Here is a 23,106-nt window from a genome sequence, read left to right as displayed (position 1 = left end):
TTGTACCTTTTAATTTAAGGGAAAAAGAAGCTGTAACTTCCTTACTGAAGCAGTCCTTGCAACTTTCTAGCAGTGATAGCTTTATTGGCATCGTTCCTGCAACTTTCATTGTTAAGAATTTTTGTTATGTTCTATGAAAAATGTAAATGTTATTGTTGTTATTGCTGAACAAACATGTGAAATGTTTCCTGTGCAACACAATTTAGTAAAAAAAACTGTTCTCTTCAGAATTTTTCTCTGTAATTGTTACATCTCTGCGACAAGTATTGAGCAGTATCGTAGGCGATGATATCACTGAATATTGTCGTGTCAGGAATTGTGGAATACAGTGTACAATCCATATGTATTCTCTTAATAGTAAAGGCTGTTGCAAAAAATATATATTTCATGTTAATACATATGTAGACATGACTGTCAAAGAGAAAAGGGACCTGAGGTCACTGCGTCATGCCCGTAAAACAGCTTTTGGGAGTCGGGTTTAAAACCCAGATTTTGACATCTCAAAGGACAACTTTTTCTAGTATCCTCAGAAACAAGTTGAAAGCATTTCAGTTATCTTCTGGGTTTTATAAGAGTGTTTAGTTGCATTATATTCCAGTGATTTTGTGTCCTGAGGGTGGCTGACTAAAGTTTCAGAGGTTTTTTCCCATGAGAATTTTTTTCAAATCGTAAACCTCCAACCGCCATAGTTTTGGTTTCAATTGAGGCACTGGATGCGATAAGGGCACTTCTCGATTGCAGTGTTTCAGAATCTCTGTTGCTTATTTATCCCTTGGTGAAAAATTAAGTGGGTGATTTTGCTAGAATTCTTTCCATAGAAAATGGACCACTAGACAAGGTACGAATTTAAGCATTCTGATACATGTTTCATAGCCAGAATTTCACGCAAAGCACGACCGCACAACGAAAATTACTTAAACCAACTCCTAACGAAGATAGTAACGTTTTTATTTCACATTGGTTACGAGGAATTTGAACTGCCCGCTCACAGAAACTCAAAGCTCTACGTGAGTCAAAGTGCGCACTACAACGGTTTCAGGAAGCTTCTCAGTCGAGCAATGTTCATGTCCCACCGTGTGTTGTTCGAACTATAAGCAATTTGCTATAGCTGAGCCAAAGCGTCAAGATCGAGGTTGCAAGATTTGTATATCGTAGAGACTGTCATGATACCGTTTAGCGCGCGATGTGAATCGCGTAGAGCATTGAGTTTTCATGAGCGGGTGATTTGAATTCACGCATCAAGAATCATTTAACATCTTCGTAAGGAGTTGATTTCGGTAATTTTCGTTATGTGCATCGTGTTCTACGTGAAATTTTGGTTTAGAAACATGTATCAGAATGCTGAAATTCGTACCTTGTCTAGTGGTCCATTGTAGAATCATAAGGAATTTTCGGTGAAATTCTTAGTGATATGGATGCACTCACTTTCCTTACAGTGAATGAAATATTAGAGGCTGAAACACTGCAACCGGGAAGTGCCCTTTTCGCATCCAGTGCCTAAATTGATATCTCTTTTCCCAAAATGTTGGTTGAATATTGCGCTATGCTCTGACATTAATAACTCAATTTAGAGTTCTTATGGATTAAGGTCCCTTTTCTAGAGGAGAGTCACACACGAATTGAACCGCGTTAAACAGAAAGGAACCAAGCCACATCAGCTATTGCCAAATTTAACTGGGCAATTTAATTTTTTACATGAAAACGGTTGTGCGGATTTTCGTGCAAATTTCAGTGAAAATTCTCCATGGTACGAAGCAAATTCTTTAAAATTTTCAAAGGAATCCGAACAAACGTTCTCTCGTAAAAAAATTAATTGCCCACTTAAACTTGGCAATAGCTGATGTGGCTTGGTTCCTTTCTGTTAAACTCGGTCCAATTAATGATGCACTCAGGCTTTGCAAAAAGTGACATGGTTGCCACAGAATTCAGAAAATGAAATTCCCTGACCTCTTGTTTTTCCCAACTTTTCGTAAAATTTGGCATTAGAGAATATGCGAGATGATTACGAGGAAATAAAAATCGCCACCTTCAAATCCGAGTTTGCATGATTTGTTGTTCAATACATTGAATGTCAAGTATATGTAATTATGTAAAAAAATTTCCCCTGACTGTGGCAACCCTAAATAATGGGGGAAAATTCGATGAAAATTCGCAAAAATAAAGAAAAAATTGTTTAAAAGTTCATTTTTCATTTATTTAATAAAACTACGTAACTGTATCAACATTGACCTTTTATAAAATATATTGTTCTCAGAAAGGGGGAAAAGGACAGATTCCCAATGGTTATATTACAAACTCTGCAGAATTTTCTCTTAATTTAATACATCACGAAAGCAAGTAAAAAAAATTTCTACAGTAAATTTACAGGAACAGACAAATAAGATTTTTTACAGTTTTCACAAATACTATAGAACAAATATACATCGATACAATTGTACAAAATTTAATTAAGGCTTCAAAAAAAAAAAAAAAAAGACATGGGTAGTATGTCTGTTTAACACAGCGCAAAAAAGAAGATATTAAACGGTAGAAAGTAGACAAGAGATTCTAAGTAGACAAGAGATTTTTGCCATGGCAAGTCTACTAATGAACTTTTGGTTCTGTCCCATGGAAACGCGGAGTTGCCAACATAGATAAGGCAAACTCAGATTTCCACCGCTTGATTTCTTCATGGTGCTATGATCGACTCTTTCACTTATCTTTAAGATGAGCAGTCTTTGAATTAACTCTTCTTTAATACTGAAGGGTACAATTCAGATCTCTTACGACAATGAACATGCATTAATGAAGGAAATATTTGAGTTTTGGCATAATCCATCTCGGATGCAAGTAAGTTTGACATGAGGAAAATTGACAGGAAAAAGATCATAACGTGGATGAGAGACAATATATAAATAAAGAAAATAAATAGATCACATGAGAGCAAAAAAAAAACATGGAAAAACAAAATTTTGAAGATAAAAAACAAATTCAAATACTTGAGGATTTTTGTCAAAACAATCGTATTAAATATATGAAACAAAAAAGAGAAGAATTTTAGGGGGAATAATTAATTTTCCCCCATTGCTGCCAATAATGGAAGGGACAAATCTGAAAAAAGCATCAGATAAAAATAAATTCACTAAGAGGAGAGAATAATTACGAAACTGTTATAAGGAAAAACTGACACGGATGAGCACACTTTTTCTTTACCCTTAACAGCATGAAAATGTTTCTGTTCATAAAAATATATTGACTGGTGATCAATTAGGACAGATCAAATGTTTGATGACTGTTATGTAGGGAGACTGAGAATATTTTACAAAAAAAAAAAAAAAAAAAAAAATTAGATAATTTAGGGTGTTTTATAACAATATTAAGTATTGAAAAAAATATTGCTCAATTCTGAGGAATGAACCAAAAATTGACAAAGAACACTTGAGCAAGTGAGAGGCTTACAAAGTAAAAAGACCTTAATCAGCATGCAAAGCTTGGGGAAACCTACGTCAAATTTGAATAATCAGTAATCTGATATAAATTTTTGGCGCTGTTTTTGGTGCATCGAGAGCGTGGAGAGGAAACAATCTGATACTTCAGAAAAATACCTTGTACAAAAAATTATAGAAATCAATTATAACATATTATGAGTGCTCTATTAACTGCTCCTGAACAAACTTAATACAAAATCAGTGGGCAGACCTTTGAAAAGCAAAAAACGACCTGTTGTTTCTATTTCCGAATTGAAACGTAGGATGGAATAAAAGTAACAGATCTTCTACACCACTTTCAAAATCAGCAAACTTCTTTGGCATGAAACCCTAAAGGACTGAAATTCTGAAAACTATGTGAAAGTAAAAAACTAAGAAATCCAAAAAAATACAGCACTGTGAGCTGCTTGTCTAAAAACGAAACACAAAAATAATAATAAAAGGCTTAATAAAGAGCTGCTAAAAGGGACACTGATAAATCTAAGTGCGGGCTGTAAGAGTGGACAAGATAGTTCATTTACTTTCCAAGGGGAAATAACTCAAATAATTTCAATAGCTGAATTGGGAAACAACACATTTCTTTTTGCGACATTGCAGACTTCCTGTCATACCTTATTTTTACTTTGAGAAACAGTCAACATGATTCCTTGAAATTTCCTCAATTTATCCTCTCTGTCAGTGGAATAATCTGCGTAAATATCAAGGTAGAGAGATGGCACGTTTCTTCCGGAAAAATAAAATAGGAGCAGAAATTTTGAAACATCCCAACGGAGAAATGTCATTTCCCATTTTAGCCATTGATGTGCGACAGTTAAAATAGAAAGGATTGAGAAATAGTGGAGGGTGCATTTAAATAACGTTGCGGACAGCAATTTGAAAAAAAACATGCAGAAAGGATACATTACATCCATTTATGCCTATAACAACGTTTTTCTCTCAGTCTCCAAGGGTTAAAAGGTCAAAATAGATTAAGGAACTCGCTTTTAAAAATTCCTTTAAATTAGGCAAACTAACAAGGGAAGAAAATCATTCCGCTGCTCAGAATTTCAGACTTTACCTATGGGTAAGAACATTTGATACAGAATCTCTAACAAAATAAGTCTCATAGCTTTAAAATTAAATCCTCTGGCCACCAGAGACTGACCGAATATCAGTCAACGACCGAGCGACTTGATCGGACCTAGTGAGAGGATATTCGAGGCTCCGAGGGCACCCAGATTGCACACGGCTGGATTTTTAGCACCGTCGATGGATATCACTGGCAGACCGAAGACGCCTCCACCGGACTGGTTCCCCAGTTGCGATAGCGGTATGCAAAACTTAACACCTAGTTGCTGTAATCGGCTTAGCGTCCCGGGTTGCTTGAGGTCAACAACTGGCAGCGCCATCTCTGTGCCACCGGTATCTCTGTGATGTGACTTTTTGTGCTGCAGGAGCGACTGTTGGTTCGGGTACTGGGCATTGCATAGATTGCACCTGAAAGAAGATTACAAGAGTTTGAGTACACAGAGGGCAAAAACTCCTAGGTACCTTTACAGGGTGGCAAGTCAAATTCTATTTAAAAATTCCCTGACTTACTGACGGAATACCCTGACCTTTGGTAATTATCGCAAACCATCAAATGAAACACATTTTTGTCATGGAAAACATTATTTGTTTGCTGGATGGCTTTAGTGTTTCGAAAAGGTTTTTTTTGTAAGTAATTGCAGCTGAGCATGAAATACGAACCTTGACCGGATTCGATAAAAGGAGGCAACCATTTCACAATCACTGCAAATTAGAGTAAAATAAATGAATGAATTCCAAATTCAAAGTCAACTGATCGTGAGTCTATTCCTGAGACGGGTTCAAGGCTAAATGATGAAGAAAGGAAAGGCAAATATTAAATTATTCCTCTTTCGTCGAAGGAAAAATAAAGATGGAATTCAGGAATCGTTGAAGTAAACTTTGGTCAGAAAAGTGATTAATTTTCTTGAAAAGGGAAAATCGCAAAAATTCCCTGACTGGGTACGAAATTCTCTGACTATTCCCTGTTTTCCCTGACGCTTGCCGCCCTGCTTCTAAGAAAGGAATTCATCATCAACACTTAAATACCCTTAAATTTACCCCTTAATTTTTCCCTAATAGACCCTCAAATTTTCATTTTTTGTGCCGGTTCGCTCTGTCTTCCTACTGGGCGATTTTTATGATTCTGCGGCTAAAGACAGGAGATCATCTCTCGATGAGCCTGCTCTATTCAGATTTTGGAAATGTGACCCTGGTTCTTTTACATTATATGATAAAGTAGTGAACACTGTAACTTAAACTATGTGAACGCCCATTTTTTTATCATAGTTCAAAAGATCTACAAGGCGTATTTTCAATATTTTTGCCGCTATTGATGGGAGATAGTTCTTAGTTTAACCATAATTTTCCAATTAAAATCTCAAGCTTTGTGCTGTGATGGTTGTGATAAATTTAAGTACAGTGCAAGCTCACTAACTTAAAATTGAAAGGAACCTTCACCAATTGAAGGGGTTAGACCTCATAAAGCAAAATCAAATAAAATAATAATAAAGTTCAGCGGAGGTTGAATCTTTAGATTTTCCAAGCAGGGTCTTTTCCCAAAGTGATAACCTTTCATTTATATTTTTTCAATTTTTCAAGTACTGCCCTGACTCACAGATGGAACAGTGGAAGATAGAGAGACACACTTGCAGATCATAAGAGATTGATTGATGGATGTCACTGACCTATAAGGTATTTTGGTTTGTTGGTTTGTCCGATGTGATTGCATGTGTTGGTTGAGCAGATCTGGACTTGAATAAGTTTTATCACAAACTTGACACGTATACTGAGCGCCGCCTCGGCCGAGTCTCTGAGGTGGGTCGTTGCCGGTTAGATCCACCGTCGGAGGCCTTGGGGGTCTTTCTGTGATGTTCGTCCTCCTGATGCCTTGTGGAACTGCAAACCCAGTGTTGCCAGCCTGAAATGACAAACATTGAAACATATCAATTAACTCTTCAATGTGTACAAACTGAATATACAGTAACAATATCATCATTTTTACTTCGCAGACTGTTAAAAGAAGACAGAATCCCTCCACTGCACTGACAAGAGGGTTTTTCATCGGGCGCTATCCCAATTTGTTTTTTTTAACTTCACTTTTAATTTTACGATTCAGCACAAAGATATTTCACAAAATTCCATACTTCTTTTCATTAGAATAATTATTTCCTGGTGTCAAAATTTCGATAATTGACTAGAAACTTTGAACTGATATAATAGGATGACTGATGATGAACATTTTTTTAAAAAAGGGTCCACAGGTGCATCAGCCCTATTTCCGGAAACCTCATTGCTTGTTTTAGTGGCATTCCTCGACAGTACTGAAGAAACATACCACAAACCAAGATTCACTAAAGGATGCTGGAGCAAGTTGGAGGGAGGCTTTAGAGGCTGCTAAAATTTCATACTTCCAGCATCAAGATGCTCAAGATGGAACCACCGATGGAAAAATTAGCAGCACAATTAAATCTGGGACAGCCAAAGACTAATCGAATAGATCAGAAATAATACCTGCAGTTCAGTGTCAAGCAACCCCTAACCTAAGCTTTATTTCTACTGATTCAAAGATGTCGAAGGAAAACCGTGCGACACCATCAATACCCGCACTGTAATTAGAATTTTATGAAGATCCATACATGGAGCCTGCTAGACATCATTGTAAACATATTTAACAAATTATACCCTCGCTAAGCATGTCGAAAATGCAAAATCTCAATTCCTCCAAAAAATTGGTGCGTTTCTTTAACGTTCAATTACAAATATGGATGTAGAGGCAATAAAACAAACGAAAGTAAGTCGAGTTGCTCTGTAATAAACTCTTTTGAGTTTTGACTCCGGTATTTGAAGAACTTATGCCATGCCTAAACAACTCACCAAGTAATACATAGCTTCCAAAGATTAGGAATGTAACAACTTTAGTGTCTACTAGTACCCTGCCGTTCAAAATTCCTTGCTTTTTCCTTACCTTCTTGAAAATTCCTTATTTTGACGATTCTCAAAAATCATTGTTTCTTCCTTACCTTTCACACATTTATAACTGTATTCGGATTAGGAAAGAGGAATGATGAGATGACAAAGGAATGAACTGAAAAACACTAGGAATAGAGCCGGGAACTTGATGAATGGATTATGTTAAGAAAGCGCATATCCCCAAGGTTACTTTGTAGAGTTTATCATGAAAGTCTCGAATTTCCGTAGCTTTTCACGGAAAATCCGTACCTTTTCGCGGAAAATCCATACCTTTTCCGTACTTCCCTATCAACCTTCAGAAATCCATGCTTTCTCAGTGTATCCGTTCTCTTTCCGTACAGTAGACACCCTGAACTTGCAACATCGAATTCAAAAGAACTAAAAGGCATATTTACCTGTTTGCCAGAATTATTGTTGCTGTTTGTTGAAATGATAGATATTGCAGAATTGTGATTCAATGAATTGAGGGCCGCTTCTGTAGGGGAGTTTCGTCGTGGCGAAATAGGAGCTTTGCTGCCACCTCCAGAAGGAGTAACCTGTTAGAAGACAATGAAAGATGAATAGTTTAAGTTTTATGAGAGGAAAGTTGAATCAAGGTTCAAAAAATTTTCTAAAATTCGAATTACAGTGATGTTTTTTTCCCCTTCTTATTTATTTTACTTACTCATTTATTTCAGAAGTGATGTTACCGATCAATATTATCAATGGGTCAGTGGCATAAAGTTTCTGCAGAGCACCTGACAGTTCTTTACAACATCAAATTTCAGGAAAAAACTAAAAAGTTTAAAAAAGAACTTTACTGGAAGCTGATTAAAAAACTGACCATCCAGAAGCACAGTCATGATGATAAAACTAGGTCATGTGTTCTGTTGGGCTTCAATTAATCAGCTAATATCTAGCTTGTCTACGTCAAAACAGACAGTCAAAAATATCGTTTCGAACCGGTCTAGATTTTAACAACTTAAAAATCAATTTCTTTATTCCTGGGAACTCAACTCACTTGGCTCTGGCGGAAAATTAACTAAGAATATGAGGCACCACTGACCCATTGAAACAGTGCAGAACACACTGATTATTAAGGTGATTCGATGGACGCCATATTTTGTGTCAGAATGGCATGTGATATATCACATCCATTGGTTCCATTTTTTCAGCTACTCGTCATTTTTCTCCACTTTTGAGATCGCAATTCTGTTGTCAGGAGACTAAAGCACTCACTTACCAATTTTAACAAAGAAATTCAACGTAATAAAGGCGTGGTTTTTTTAGAGAGAAAACATTGCATTCGAGTGCAGTTTCGATATCAGTATCGAATGCAATGTTTTCTCTCTAAAAAAAACCACGCCTTTATTATGTTGAATTTCTTTGTTAAAATTGGTAAGTGAGTGCTTAAGTCTCCTGACAACAGAATTGCGATCTCAAAAGTGAAGAAAATGACGAGTAGCTGAAAAAATGGAACCAATGGATGCGATATATCGCATGCTGTTCTGACACAAAATATGGCGTCTATCGAATCACCTTAACCATATTTCATCAGAACAAAAGAATAATAACACAGAGGGACTTACGGTAATTCCTCTAGAGGCTAATACATTGGCGACAGACTTAGTTGGGTTCTCCTTGGGTTGTTGATTCCGCAAGGAGAGGGTGATAGCGTCAGAAAGTTGGAACAGGTTGTTATCTCGGCCTTGGACGTTTTGAATCACTAGACCTGCGTCATTGTTCCTCTTTTGCATAGCTATCACGTGACAATCATTGTCCTCTAATCTGTGGACAATAATTAAGTGAAGAGTGAATATCCATAAAAATCAATGCTGCCCTTTCATTAAGAGAGCATTCTGATCATGAGAAGCAAACGCTTAGTTAGTTGGAAAAGCGTTCAATGATTCATAATTTTTGCTGGATAGAACTAGTTGAAAGTTTGATTTTCATTAAAATAAAGCAGCTGATTGTGGGTCTTGAGATGCAGGATTCAAGAAACTTGTCCGGCAAAAAACTTCAACGTAAAAAACGTCTTCTGCCCAAAACAAAACACATCCCTGACTTTTCAAGATTTTCTTGGACTGGGAACACCAGATTGACTAATTTCATATGTAAACAATCGATCAACAACAAATCAACATGCAAATAATATGGTGCGATACTGCCAATAATTTTAAAATTGATCATGATCTCTTGGTTTTTAAAATTTTTCAAGTCTCTCCAACTGGTTATGAAAGATGATTATATTGAGAAAATTCGTAGCAAGAAGAAAGAATTCGTGTCTCTTTGGTAAGAAATGTAACAAAAGAACTTCTTCAGAGTGCCTACACAGGGTGTCTACTAAACAGGCTGGCCAAAAATCAGTACTTTTACAGTTCTTTATCAGTACGTTCCCAAGAAATTCAGTACCTCCTCAACAGAAAAATTCAGTACTTTTTCAGTACCTCCAATTGACGAAATTCGAAAAATTTGAATATCTTCTTCAAATTGCGACAAAAATGACAACAAATGGAAAAAAATTCTGGACCTTCTTGCGGAATTTCGGCACTTTTTCAGTACTTCTGAAATACCCTTAAAAAATCAGTCCTATTTCCAGACTTGTAGACACCCTGCTACAGCCTCAGCAGGAAAAATTTCCCTGACTTTTCCAGGTTTTTCCGGACCAAAAGGATCACAATTCCCTGACTTTTCACATCAACAGTTCGCAGACAAAAACTGGAAACAACACAGTCGTTTTTTTATGGAGAATTTGTTATTGAGCAGCATTTTCTAGGTGGTTTTTTTCGAGCGTTTTTGTGGCCTGGCAGGAGATAAGAGCTAAAACACCGAGGCAGGTAATGTGCTACGGAATGAGAGAGAGAAATTAAGATGAAGACTGAAATTACCTGCTTGGCATCAACGTATCATACCGACGTTTTTGGGGAATTGGAGTGCCCCCTCGGCCGAGCGGTGGTCCAGGCCTCTTGACGACTCCCCCTCGTCCCACCATAGGCTGCCCACGTCCATTAACGGGAGCTGAAACAGGAGTTCGAAAATTCAAACATTAAACAAGTTCAGGAACAATTAAGCAGACTCATTGAGTACTAAGGTTTATCTAAGCTCCAAGAAGTAAGATATTTCTCCACGCAGGGGGTGCCAGCGCTAGGTTTTGATTTTTGGTCTACGCCATTAGAGTTCGTACAGCTCCACATGAGTCCTTGAGCTATTATGAAAATTAAAGGAATTTCTGATAAAATCGAAAGGTCATAAGTTCTAGCTGTAACATTCTTCTTCCTGTTGACACCAAAAGAGACATGTAAAATCATTTCTGAAGCTCTTGATCTCAGAAAAAAGTAGGGGTAAGCAAAATGATCTTGATACGACCAATCACGAGTGATACCTCTCAGCAGTTGAAGATATCTTTCGCCCATCGTGAACCCTCTCTCTCGCACTTACGGACTTCCGATAAGAGGAACTGGGATCAAGTTTTAGCTTTTATTATTAAACTTTCAAAGTTCCTGTTTGTTTTGAAAGATTCCAGACATATGCTTCTAGAACATATGAGCCTTAAAATTTAATAATTCTGCTGTGATATATAAATAATCGCTGATTTCAGAGCCAGATTTTAGCACACAACATGGTTGATTTTTCCAGAACTAACGCTCACCAACACTGAAGATTAACATTAAATTAATGAATATCTTGAAAACTTTTTGCATTTCCAGTAGAAAAAGATTATGTGAGGGTGTAACCTGAATGTTAGCATTATAGAACAAGATGTGGAGTACTGACAGGGTTCCCAGAAACCTCGGGGAAAGAAAATTGCCTGACTTTCCCAGGATTTTGGTTCGACAGCAGACTCTTAATTTACTACTGTGGAACAGCAGACCGATGGACCGGAACCGCTGGTTCAAAGTTCAGCGCACAGCAGATAATTAAAATACTCCCGCTGGATGGTTTCAGCAAAAAAGGACTATTTCTGTACTTTTTATTTTTTTCTGTTTGAAAAATTCCGGGCTTTTAGAGCAAATTCCCTGAATTTTCCAGGCCCATCTATTTCCACCAGACTTTTACGGAATTTCCAGATCGCTGGGAACCCTAGGCTTACATGTGTAACCAATGGGAAGCACTAGTGCTACAGTAATTAGAGGTAACCATCTTTAAGTTCATATAGAATAAAAATAGACAGGAAAAGGCTAGGACCAGGCTGAGAAAACAAACAATAATTATTACATATCAAGGGACGTTTCAATCGGTCTCCCGGTGACTATCAACTGTCAAAAAAGAATTAAAAAGTCTAAAAAAAAAGTTAAAAACAATGTTACACATCCCTGGTCATGGCTGCTCTGACCAGGGACCGATAACATTTTTTTCAGCTTTTGTTTTTTTTAAATTATTTTTTGACGGTTGATAATGACAGGGAGACCATTCGAAACGTCCCGTGACTAAATTATTGTATGTTTTTGAGTCTTGTCTTGTCGCCTTTTCCCGTCTATTTTTACTTTAAGTTCACATGCAAGTTTTTCTGGCCTGAGGGTTACAAACACGCAACAACACATCAGCAGAGGACATGTTAATATTTTGCTGAGAAATCTCCTTTCTTTAAAGAATTTTAAATTGAGGCAAGAAATAAGTAAACTTACACATCTGCATGCGTTGTCGAATAGGCTGGGGAAACCTCCCTGGTGGTCCAGTAGGATACCTTGGACCGCCCATGGATTGCTTTGGGGCGAGGAGACCGCCGTGAGGCGGCATTGATTGGCGAAACTGAGGGCTCATTCCTCGCATCGAGTACTGCGGACCTTGCGGTGGCATGCCTGGTTGTTGCTGCGGAACGGGCATTCGCTGCACCTGACCAGAAAACTAGAATTCAATAGATTGAACTAATTAAAGATGGCCCTTTGACATCATGCAAAAAAGGGGGGAAAAAAGCAAACTTTCAAGAACAACTGAGAGAGTTATAAGACCTGGTTCAAAATTTTTTTTAGACCTGAGTCTGATTACAGTTGGCAAGAAGTTGACAACATAAATTTGTTGTTAGTCAATGTCTGACAACATTTTGTCTGCGTCAGGTCTGTGAGCCAAAATGACACGCAACGAGTTAAAGCAGATCCTGAGGAGACGAAACAGTTAAGGAACCTGACAATTTAAAACACAATTTTTCATCCATTATTTGTGATATAAAAGAACTATGAATTTTTCCCTATCGAAAAGATCAGTTGGTACGCTCAAAAACTAAAAATCCACCCACACCGCTGTTTCATTCCATTCAACTGGTGACAAAAAGTGACATCTCATTAAACATGCTTTTGTTGTTACGGATCAGTAAACACAGGGTGTGTCTGAGGGCCTTCTTAAGAAAAATTTTAACACAAATTCACACTTTTTGAGTACTTTTCCCTTCCAAGGAGAAAAACCAAGGTAGTATTCAGCAGCAACAAGCTGCTTGAGGTTGCTATTCATACAGAAAAAAAAGGAGGGGTTTTCATTTCGGACATCTTGGATTATTTGGATGATATAGGTCTGAACGACTTTTATCATCGATTTTCTTGAAAATGGTGTAGTTTATGGAAAAAAGTCATTCTATAAGAAGTGATTGAAATTATATCATGAGTTGATTTAAGCAAAAAGAATCTGACTTTACGGTCCGCTTTTCATACTTCGAATTCAGGATTTTGTTGGCCATGCTGTACCGACCTGCGTCACAGGGGTGAACAATCCTCAAGATGCGAACACCTCTTTTTTTTCTCTATGGCTGCTAATAATATGAACTCCCAGGATAACCTCATCAACCAACACATACAAAACGAAAAACTTCAGGCGGTGTTAATTTTTTCCATATTATTTCAGCCCTTCTTCTGCACTCAACAGACCTGGAAACACCTTGTTAAATATCTCCCAACAAATAAGATCTACAATTGGAGACAATCTGCACAGCATTCAACCATTGTACATGAAAAACAGGTAATTGGACAGATGATTTATTGTGTCCTTTTGTGTAACCAAGAGACACGGCAAGAAAATCAGCATCGAAAAAAATCAATTTCCTGAATCCCAATAAAGTGCAATGGAGATACAAAGAGGGAGCTTACCTGTTGAGCAAGTTGTTGAACTGGAGGCACCATATTATGAGCAGAGGCTTGATGGGCGCTTAGATCGGCAGCGCTCATGAACATCATTCCGCTGCATTCGGGTCCTAAATTACACCGATAGTTCATGTCCCCGGCTCCCAGTTGGTCTATCGACATGTACTCCGTGCCCTCAGGCTGTATGGGATAATTGTAACCGCTCGCCAGCTGATTCTGATACTCCATGTTCTGCAGAAGATTATCCGAGTCGCAACTTGAATTCTCCGTAGCGCCCAGTTGAGCGGCACTAAGGACTGTTAAACCCGGTGAGCTAGGGACAGGCGCTCCCGTTTGGTCATCGGACATACTTGACATGAAAGAATCAGTACTTTCAGCGTGAAGCTCTGGGTCTTTCATATCGAATTCCGAGGCAGATTTCATCATTTCTGACGAAGATCTGACTCTCAGCAAGCCACCACCTTCGCGTTTTTCAGGTGTCGGTGTGGGCGCTGACTCCGGTTCCGATTTGCTTTCGACGCTCTTCTCTCCTCCCTCGCTGGGGGCAGGCGAGACAGTGCCTTCTGCCGAGTTGAAGGAGTTCCGCCGGGATGAGCCGTTTTCTTCCATGTTATCTCGGTCGCCCTCTTTGAGCGCATCTTCTTCTGACTCCGATGTGATGCTATCTTTGTGGTTGTACTGCTTTTCGTCCTCCAAGTCTCCGTTCTTCATGTCTTCAAGAGTTTGCTTTACAATCCCGTTTTTGAAGCTCATCTCTTCCTCTTCGCAGAAAGAGTCTTCTTTCGACTCGTTTAGCTCTTGTTCCTGTTCCTCTTGTTCCTCAGGGTCCAGAAACTCCTTCTTCGAGGTGAGTTTCAGGATCAATTTCTTGTCTAGGTCTTCAGGAGGATCGTCCGTGTCATCCTGAGCGGACATTTCCAAGTCCGGCTCTTCATCGCCATTAACTGGAAAGTCAAATATTAAAATAAGGAAGGGATAGAATTATAAGAAAAAGTAACAATGGACGTGCTAGTACCAAGATCCCAACCCACATAGAGTTTCAAAGGATTAATAATCCGAGATAGTTTGCGACCATTGACCACACAACAACACATTAAGGGAAAATTCATAGTAAATATCAAGGATGTATGTTACCTAGTTTTCTGTTAATAAATAAAATACGAGAGGAAACTAGTTGAAAATAAATGCAATTAGACTAATTCTAGGATTGAATTCGTCCAATCATTAAAATATACTCAATTAAAACAGAAAAAAAACCTTCACCTTTAACTTGTGAAAGACTGACATGAATTGTAACAGGAACCCAAGATTAGATAACGAGATACTATGAGTGATAAAAAAAAAGCAAAATAAAGGCAGTAAACATGCCTGTTCAATAATCAAGAATGAAGCATCTTTTAATGTACTTGGGCTTGCTTATCTATTGAAATGAACAGTTTTCTCTGTGTTTTCCGTGCCAAAACATACTACAACCTTTCACACAGGACTCTAATGTTTTTTAGTATTACTTTCGAGACAAACTATTGTCGCTTTAACATTCAAAACTCTAAAATCACTTGAGCTGGATTCATGAAGGGCATGAGGAAGATGGCCAGCCATTCGGACTATTTTCATGCCCTTGGATGGGGACTCATGAAGTTGTGTCAAGTCATTGGGGCATTGAACAAACTTGTAGATTAAAGTCACTTATCTGACACAAAAGAATGTTTTTATGCTTTATACGTTTATAAGTTATTATTATGCCAGTCATGAATTAGGCATCCGATCATTATACTAGGAAGAAAACACCAAGAGGGTTTTAAGATGTCAACGGCTCGTTAGGCAAATTTTTCTTACAACGAATTTTCCTGTATTTCATGGAAATCCTCAGCATTCCAAAAACAACTCAACTTTTTTCGATAATATTCCTAAAATATTCTATGTTCCTGAGCTCAAATGAATAAGTTCTCTTTTTAGACTTGCTCTGATATCTCTCCATGCCTCACTTTCGCCCCCCACTAGATATTAGAAAGATCAGGCATTTCCTGTTCTTGTGGAGAAGACACTCAATGAGCCGAGTTATCCATCAACTTGTAGATACCTTCGCTTTCTTGCTGATCCATGCCGACGTCGGATTCAGTTGTTCGATTGGCATCCGAGTTCTCCTCGTTAGAGGAGAAATTGTCGTCAGCCATCTGCTCCTCTTCCTCCGACATGGACGTCAGCCCATTTTCAGACACACACTGATCCGTCATGTTTGATGAGGCTAAGCGTTCGAAGGAGTCTTCCGTATGCTCTCCCAAGCCGAGAGATATATCAGAGGGCGGAGAAGGGGTGGAAACGACCTGAGGACAGAATAAACACTTTGTAGGTTCCCTCTCCCAAAGTGTTAAGGTGTTTTCGGCTAGTCCTTTAATTTTCGATCATCAATGATGATTATTTCACTATAGGGCTACCTGGCCACTAGGGATATAGTGTTGTTATTTTGCTTTGTGCAGGATTGAGGCTAGGTCTGGTAAAGAGCCTCAGTCTACGGGTCAATTCCAAAATTTTCAAAAACATTACGACCAGATTTTAAGATTTAGAAGATATGAAGCTTTCGTTCTTTCATAAGATATCAAGTAATTTAATGTCCCCTTTGAAGCTAAAGCATCTTTCATAAGATATCAAGTAATTTAATGTCCCCTTTGAAGCTGAAGCATTTTTCATAAGATATCAAGTAATTTAAGGTCGACTTTGAAGCTAAAGCTGGGTTGCCACCGAAGCTAGGAAATGAAGTTGAAATTCCCTGACAATTGAAGTTATGCTAGATGGTCAAAAAGACATTTAGAAATAGTTTTCGGGCAAAAGTTCTTGTTCGAAACGTCAAACCCATTCTAGAGAACAAATGAAGGTGCTCCTCAATTGACATTGAAAAAAATGATAACTGAAAAAGTAAAAATTACATTTTCGTCATTTTCCCTGACTTTTTAAAATTCCCTAACATTTCCCGTTATTCCTTGAATGTGGCAACCCTGTCAAAGTAGCAAGTTTTTCTTCATACCAAAAATTTCTGATAATATATTACTTTTTCAAGTTTCTGGGAGTACATTCTTGGATTTCTTTCATTTCTGATACTTTTTTAATAGGCTCTTGCAAAAGTATTAAAAATAAGTGTGAGAACTTTCACTGATAGGATTTGCAGGAACAATCCTGACCACTCAATTTTGACTTCATCTAAAATGACCAAAACTATGTAATTTATAGTCATATGGCTTTAAAAACTTGATAAAACTCGGTGACGATCATTTCGTTATTTACTGCCTCCTTAAAAGAATTCCGAAAACAATTAGCCCTTTCCACTGATGCTATCAAACTTATTTTCTGCGTTTCCCTCCGGCCATTAAACATTTAGAGTACAGAAAACCCTCCATATGCTGGACAAAAAACAGACGACTTTTCTTTTTCCATTCAACTACTCAGTACAGAAACATATCACATTGATTTGAAGAATCGTTTTTCACCAGTACCTTACTTTACCAACAATTACATAGTGAAGCACCGATTATCCGTAATTCGGTTACCCAGCACAGCTTTTTCACCGTTAAAACATGTCATTTCCAGACGTGACACGATAGAAACCAGTGTCTTGGGTAAAAATTGAAAATATGAGTGGTTTTTTGTGATTTATTCTTGAAGTAGATGACTATGTTTTACAAATACGATAGAGCACTGGCCAAGATTGTGCTTTCTGGTGACAAATAGAGCTTGAAATGACATTTTTTCGGGTTTTTTTTTTGGTGTTCTTAATTCTCCGTCATTTTCGTTATCTGGCATGGACCTCCACCACATTGCACCGGATAGTCGGTGCTTCACTGTGCAAATAAATTATGACAAAGACGTAAGAAAAAACAAAACGAAACAAAATAAAAGGCAGGAGTTCATGCACCAACCTTCGGGAAAAAAACAAACAAAAAAACAAACGAGAAAATGCATGCTTGAATTATATGATTAGTCGAGCTTTTTCCAAGGAAGGGGGCATTTCGAAAATTCTTTGGAATGGGAACACAAGTCAAACAGTGCTTGAGTTTATATTTAAACATACATCTCGTAAAGTTACATCTTCCATCAATCAATAGTAGTTTCAGTATCAATTTGAGGATTTAAAATTTTACCCGGTTCTTTCGACTAGTCTTGACACTAGTCACTTGACAAGTTTTCAGCCAGTGGCAAGTATGTACTAACACAACAGAACACTTGGACAGGAGTTTCATACAGCATTTTAACATTGAAATTAGTCGACTTTCTAACTCGCATAACATGAATAAAAATAGATAAAAAATAAAACTTCAAGAAACAAGTGTTTAGATCAATGCGGTAAATGACTCCCCAAGTTTACCAAGTTAAAAGAAATTCAGGTATTACTTTAATGAGTCTTGATGATTCCACTAACATACTTCGAATTTCAGAAAAAAAAGCATAAGTCTCTTAAAGGAAAATTTTTTCTCTCTTTTGAGGGACTTTTCTCTTAGGTCAGTTTTATATTGAACATTTAACGTGAGTTGGCTGAATCATCAACAGTCTCTCTAAACGACAGCAACAGACTGCGATTGTGATTGTCCTTATAATCGTCCGATTGCTTCTATCCCTAAGATGTTACATTTTTAGTTTAATTTAAAAAAATTTCTATCAAGATTTGACACCCTCAAGGTGTGTAAATTTTCTCAATTTAATTTGAAAAAAATCGATTTTTCACTTACAAACTCAAAGCGGTGGTTGGATTAATTTTCGAAGGAACTTTCTGGCAAACCAACTTTTAATGCGGAAAATTACTCAATTAGGAAATTTCAAAAGATTGGAGGGTAGCCATAGGCATTATTTTCAGCTAAACTACCCTTAAAACAGTGGCCAGACGTGAACGATCGATAATCAATACTTCCCATTTGAGGCTGTGGTAAAGGATCCATTCTTAAGGTGTTCGTTGCAAGCATTCTATTTACTGGTCCTTTTCTGTAGGTTTAAATGGCAGATCAATCAATAAATCGCAAAGCACGCCACGCCACTGCTTTAAAAATTTGAATTCAGGGAACAAAATTAAGCATATCAAATTTTCTTCAGATAAAGGAGGATTTGTTGAGGGGCTTGGCTTTTTCTTTGAATTGATGAGACTAGATAGATAATTAAATACTCAGAACCGGCTTAGAGCTAAGACAGCCTAACAATATTAGAATTTTTAGAGTCTCTGCAGTTGGATTGAGCAGAAGAACATTTCATGATTTTATAATTCTGTCCTAAAATTGTCCAAATTTTGTTGCATCAAGTCCTCTGTTTCTCTTGTCTCCATAGTCAAAGTCACTAAATTGACACTTTGGAGAGCGAAATGACTAAATCTAGAAAACTTCAGACAGTCTGGACAGCCAAATGAGAGATTTTAAAGGTTATAAAACTCAACATCAGGTGTAAGCTGACCTGCTACGTTTTAATCCTCTCTACATTCAAAACAATTCAGAATTTAAAGTACTTACAGAAAATTCAGGAGCCCCAGCAGAATTTTTTTTCTTGTTAATCTTGAGGGTTAATTTTAGTGGACACGCTTTGCCAGAGCTGTCATTGGATCTTTCATCGTCTGATTTCTTTCGCTCTGTCACCTTCAAACAATCTGTTGGTGGTTCCCCATAGTTGTTATGAGAATCAAAAACCTCATTCTCTTTAAGGTTCCAACGATCTGCAATTTAAAAAGTTTCTTGTCACGCTTTTATTGCCAGTCTAAACTCTTGGATCTGGTTTGCCGGAAGGAGTGAAATGCTTGGTACCATCTTTAGAACCTGACTATTTTTTTTTCATAAATTCATTTTAATTGTAGAACATGTTAAATATTGGCACGGTTTGAATGAGTGCCCTGAATGGACCCTACTAAAAGAGGAACAAAAGTCACAAGACAATAAAATTGAAAAATTATTAGAAAATTCGAAGATAGATGTAAAAGTATGGACACAGCAAAGACTGAATTTAACTCTACCAAAACGAACAATCTTAATGCATGCTGGTCTTGATGTTCTATGGATGAACCACTGGATAAGGGGTGAATTTATGCATTCTGGTATATGTTTTTTCATCAAATTTTCACGAAGAATACAATTTTGGCGCCAAAAATTACTGAAAGGAACTAACCACGATACTAATGTTTTCATTCAGCACAGCTTACAAGAAATTTTCATTTCCTGCTCACAAGAAAAACTGAAGGCTACATAAATCAAATCACACACTGCGATAGTTTTGGCAGGATACTTAATCAAGCAGTATTCCTTCTCCGCCCTGCATTCTTCAAACAGTAAACAATGTGCATCAATTGAACCCAAGCGCTGAGATTGAGGTTGCCATAGTTATATACGGCAGAGACTGTCACAGTAACGTTTAGAGATTAATTTAACTGATGCACCTACATTATGGTTTCGTATTGAGAGCGAGAAATTGGAATTTATACATTGGAAAACGTTAATATCGTGATCAAAAGTTACTTTTAATAATTTTCGAGGCACAAATCGTGTTTGATAGGAAATTTCAATGGGACAACGAGTCTTGCGATGCTTAAAATTTACACCTTGTCAGACAGTCTATTTCAAGAACTCTGTCATCCAATTAAAAACGAGAAGAGAACAAAAAATAAAACAAAAGAAACTCCTTTCAGAACTAAATACTTTAGAAAATAGATTGATTGCAATACTTGTCCAGTAAAAGATCTTTCAAAAGAATTTATGGAGACTTGGAAAAAGTTGTATTCTCCGCCTGGGACTTCTAGGCTGCACTGAGCTTGATGATTTTGGATATTATAGACAAAGATTTTCTACTATGTACAAAGCAAAAGAGATGATGCAACTATCACACGGGCGATTTGACTCCACCATGCATCTACAGATATCTTCTGCTCTTAAACAGCGGTAGAAATTCAACGAAAATCAAAAAAACAAAATCTACCTTTATTGATCTTCACAACAATTGGCCATCTGATCTTTTGAAGTCTAACTATAGGTTGAGAGACATGATTCCTGATATGTTTATGAAACTTGTGTTTCGACAAGAACTTCAAGGAGCAGAGTTTACAACGTCCAACTTTTCGTTTACGTGCTGTGGGTTGCACAAAAATACCTGCAAATAAAACAAAGTAGGATATTACAATCTTTCATTCACTTCGTTTAAAAAGGAAACCATTCAAAAGTTATCAAACACACAGATTTTAAACACAGAAAGGATAAAATAATTTGGATGATATCGAACAAAGGGAATTAACATAGAAAAATAAAAATACATGAAGTGATGTTAAACGTTTTCAATACTATTCCTAAATCTTTCAAATTTTTTTTTTTTATGATGAGCACGGTGATGTGTTGTTCATTGATAGCCTGGCAGATGATAACACAAATTGATCTAACACAATCAGACAACAGGGACTGAAAAAAAAGTAAGAAAAAAATTAGGTAGGAATCAAAGAAAAGGAATGAGGGAGAAAAAACTTAAAAAGTTGGAAGACCTGATAAATTTCTTCAGGTATTGGATGGAATTGCAAGCTTCGAGTCTCAAATCTAACTAATACCTTGAAAAGTAAGAGCTGCAAATTGGAGATGAACACATAGAGAAAACCATATGCTTTGAATGAGACAGCGAACAAAAAAGTTGCGAATTTCACTAATTGTATGAGGCAATGAATTTGAGCAACAAGTATAATCCTAATGACATTGAGGAAGTGCATGCATTGGTAAATATAAAATGATTTCAGCTTTAGAATTAAGTGTTAATCTGAAAGTCTGAAAGTAAGAAAGTTCATTTCGTTAGGCAGGAATCTACCGTTCCAAATAATAAAAACGAATGACGGAATTAGGTCAGAGGCACAGTCCAGCTAGGATGACAATTCAAAATTTGTTGGTGAAGGTGGGCATGTAAACAGATGAAGTGTCAGTGCTTCTGACAATATGGGGAGGGGTGGGGAGGGTATACACTTAAGACTGGGGATGAAAGCAAACCATTATCACTCCAATTTGTCATCTCCCGCAAAAAGGAATGTATTTCGTCCACCCTATTTCAGTATTTCTACAAACATTTTATTTTTTAATACGAAAACTGTTAAATCGATTAGTCCGAAAAAATAAGAAACTTTTCTTAAAGGGTTCAGTAAAAACCAATAATATATATGATTTACATATTATTCTACCTCTCCTTCTCTATTGCCATTGATTAATATATATATTATTCTACCTCTCCTTCTGTATTGCTAAAGATTAATATATATATTATTCCACCTCTCTTTCTCTATAGCTAATGATTAATATACATCTTATTTACCTCTCCTTCTCTAAATCACTAAAAATTAGATAAATTATTGGGAGGGAGAAATCACTAAAAATCTCAGGAAAATTCATAGGAGAGTTCTGCTATGGACAAAGAAAAAGAGAGAAAGAAATACTGAAACAGTGCGGTCAAAATAAGTTCCTTGGGGTGGGAGACAAAAAAATCTATTCGGCAGGTGTTCAAGTTTCTGGAATTAGATGAAAGAATGAGCGGGACTCAAAAGAGCGCAGCATAAATTTAGGTGATCAACAGCAATAGGTGACACAGCAGTGGGTTACAATGATCCATATACAACATTGCCAGATGTAATTTCAAAGATTTATGAGCTGATTGAGACGAACATTTAGATTCTGGAGTCGCTCCCATGGAAATCACATAATTTGTGATTATGCAGTAAATCCGCTCTACCTCCTGATAACAAGATGAGAATAGAGGTGACTTGATCTTAATGATAAAGTTTTAGCTGAAGGGCAGTAATATTTCAACTTGAGTCTTGGCAATTATGCATTACCTCACAACTGAGCTTCAACGCTAAAATGTGATCTAAATTAAAAGAGCTCCGTGCTTTACTCCGTCATCGGTACCTATATTCTTGGGAGAGCTTGCATTTTGAGTAAACCTGGACAGACTTTTTCACTTAAATACTTATCTGGCAATGTTAAGGGTAATCTTATGGGGGATGACAATGAATGATACGAACTTGGGGGTTTGATACAAATAGAGTCTTCACCTGATGGCTGAATTTTTCTGGTCATGAGCAAATTCTTCTTTGTTCTTATTAAAGCGTAACGTTTATGCTTCATTGGAGCATGTCATATGGAGAAAAGTCTAATTGCTTTGGCTTGAAAATTTGAAGGTACAATTTCGTTTTGAGAGACAATTGGTATTTCAAGAGAAAATTGACAAAAGATAATGCAAAGGCATGTTGATGAAGGCAAATTTTGAATAGAATTGTACTTAATTGATTATAACGAAAATTAATAAAAATGGTTGAGCAAAATTTGATAACTTGTGAGGCAAAAGGTAAATTTTCTAAAGAGGAAAGGCAAATAGGTATATCATTATTTGAGCAATAAAAGCTGAGAGAAAATTATGAGGTACTTTACATCCGAAACCATGGAGTGAAAGCGTGGATCAAAATGATCACAAGATAAGAATTTATCATCGATTTTTTCCAGGTTTAAAGTGCAGATGGCACAAGAGTATTTAACAGACTTTAGCAAACTACATGAATTCACTTTAAGCCACCGTTTAAGCAGACATTGACAAGAAGA

At 37.0% G+C, this 23,106-nt stretch overlaps 1 protein-coding gene across 6 annotated transcripts in view; it reads right to left on the bottom strand.

Annotated features, from left to right (window-relative positions):
• Positions 1 to 2,169: 2,169 nt before the first annotated feature.
• Positions 2,170 to 23,106, bottom strand: part of LOC109033054 (uncharacterized) — a 38,977-nt gene continuing 18,040 nt past the window's right edge. For 2 of the 6 annotated variants that reach the window (XM_019045495.2, XM_072304552.1), the window contains exons 3-12: positions 20,465 to 20,635; positions 19,015 to 19,214; positions 15,612 to 15,855; positions 13,538 to 14,475; positions 12,089 to 12,308; positions 10,352 to 10,481; positions 9,053 to 9,251; positions 7,880 to 8,020; positions 6,200 to 6,432; positions 2,170 to 4,943 (exon numbers count right to left, since the gene is read on the bottom strand). In XM_019045495.2, coding sequence (XP_018901040.2) covers positions 4,622 to 4,943; positions 6,200 to 6,432; positions 7,880 to 8,020; positions 9,053 to 9,251; positions 10,352 to 10,481; positions 12,089 to 12,308; positions 13,538 to 14,475; positions 15,612 to 15,855; positions 19,015 to 19,214; positions 20,465 to 20,635 — 2,798 coding nt within the window. In that variant the 3' untranslated portion in view covers positions 2,170 to 4,621. Of the gene's footprint in view, positions 4,944 to 6,199; positions 6,433 to 7,879; positions 8,021 to 9,052; positions 9,252 to 10,351; positions 10,482 to 12,088; positions 12,309 to 13,537; positions 14,476 to 15,611; positions 15,856 to 19,014; positions 19,215 to 20,464; positions 20,636 to 22,562; positions 23,083 to 23,106 lie in introns of those variants that run through there. The other 4 variants (XM_019045504.2, XM_072304553.1, XM_019045487.2 and 1 more) reach the window with 3 other exon arrangements.

The sequence above is a fragment of the Bemisia tabaci genome, chromosome 9 (genome assembly GCF_918797505.1).
Source record: "Bemisia tabaci chromosome 9, PGI_BMITA_v3".
NCBI lineage: Eukaryota > Metazoa > Arthropoda > Insecta > Hemiptera > Aleyrodidae > Bemisia > Bemisia tabaci.
The sequence above is the reverse complement of the archived record's forward strand: the minus strand, read 5'-3'. Positions and strand labels throughout refer to the sequence as shown.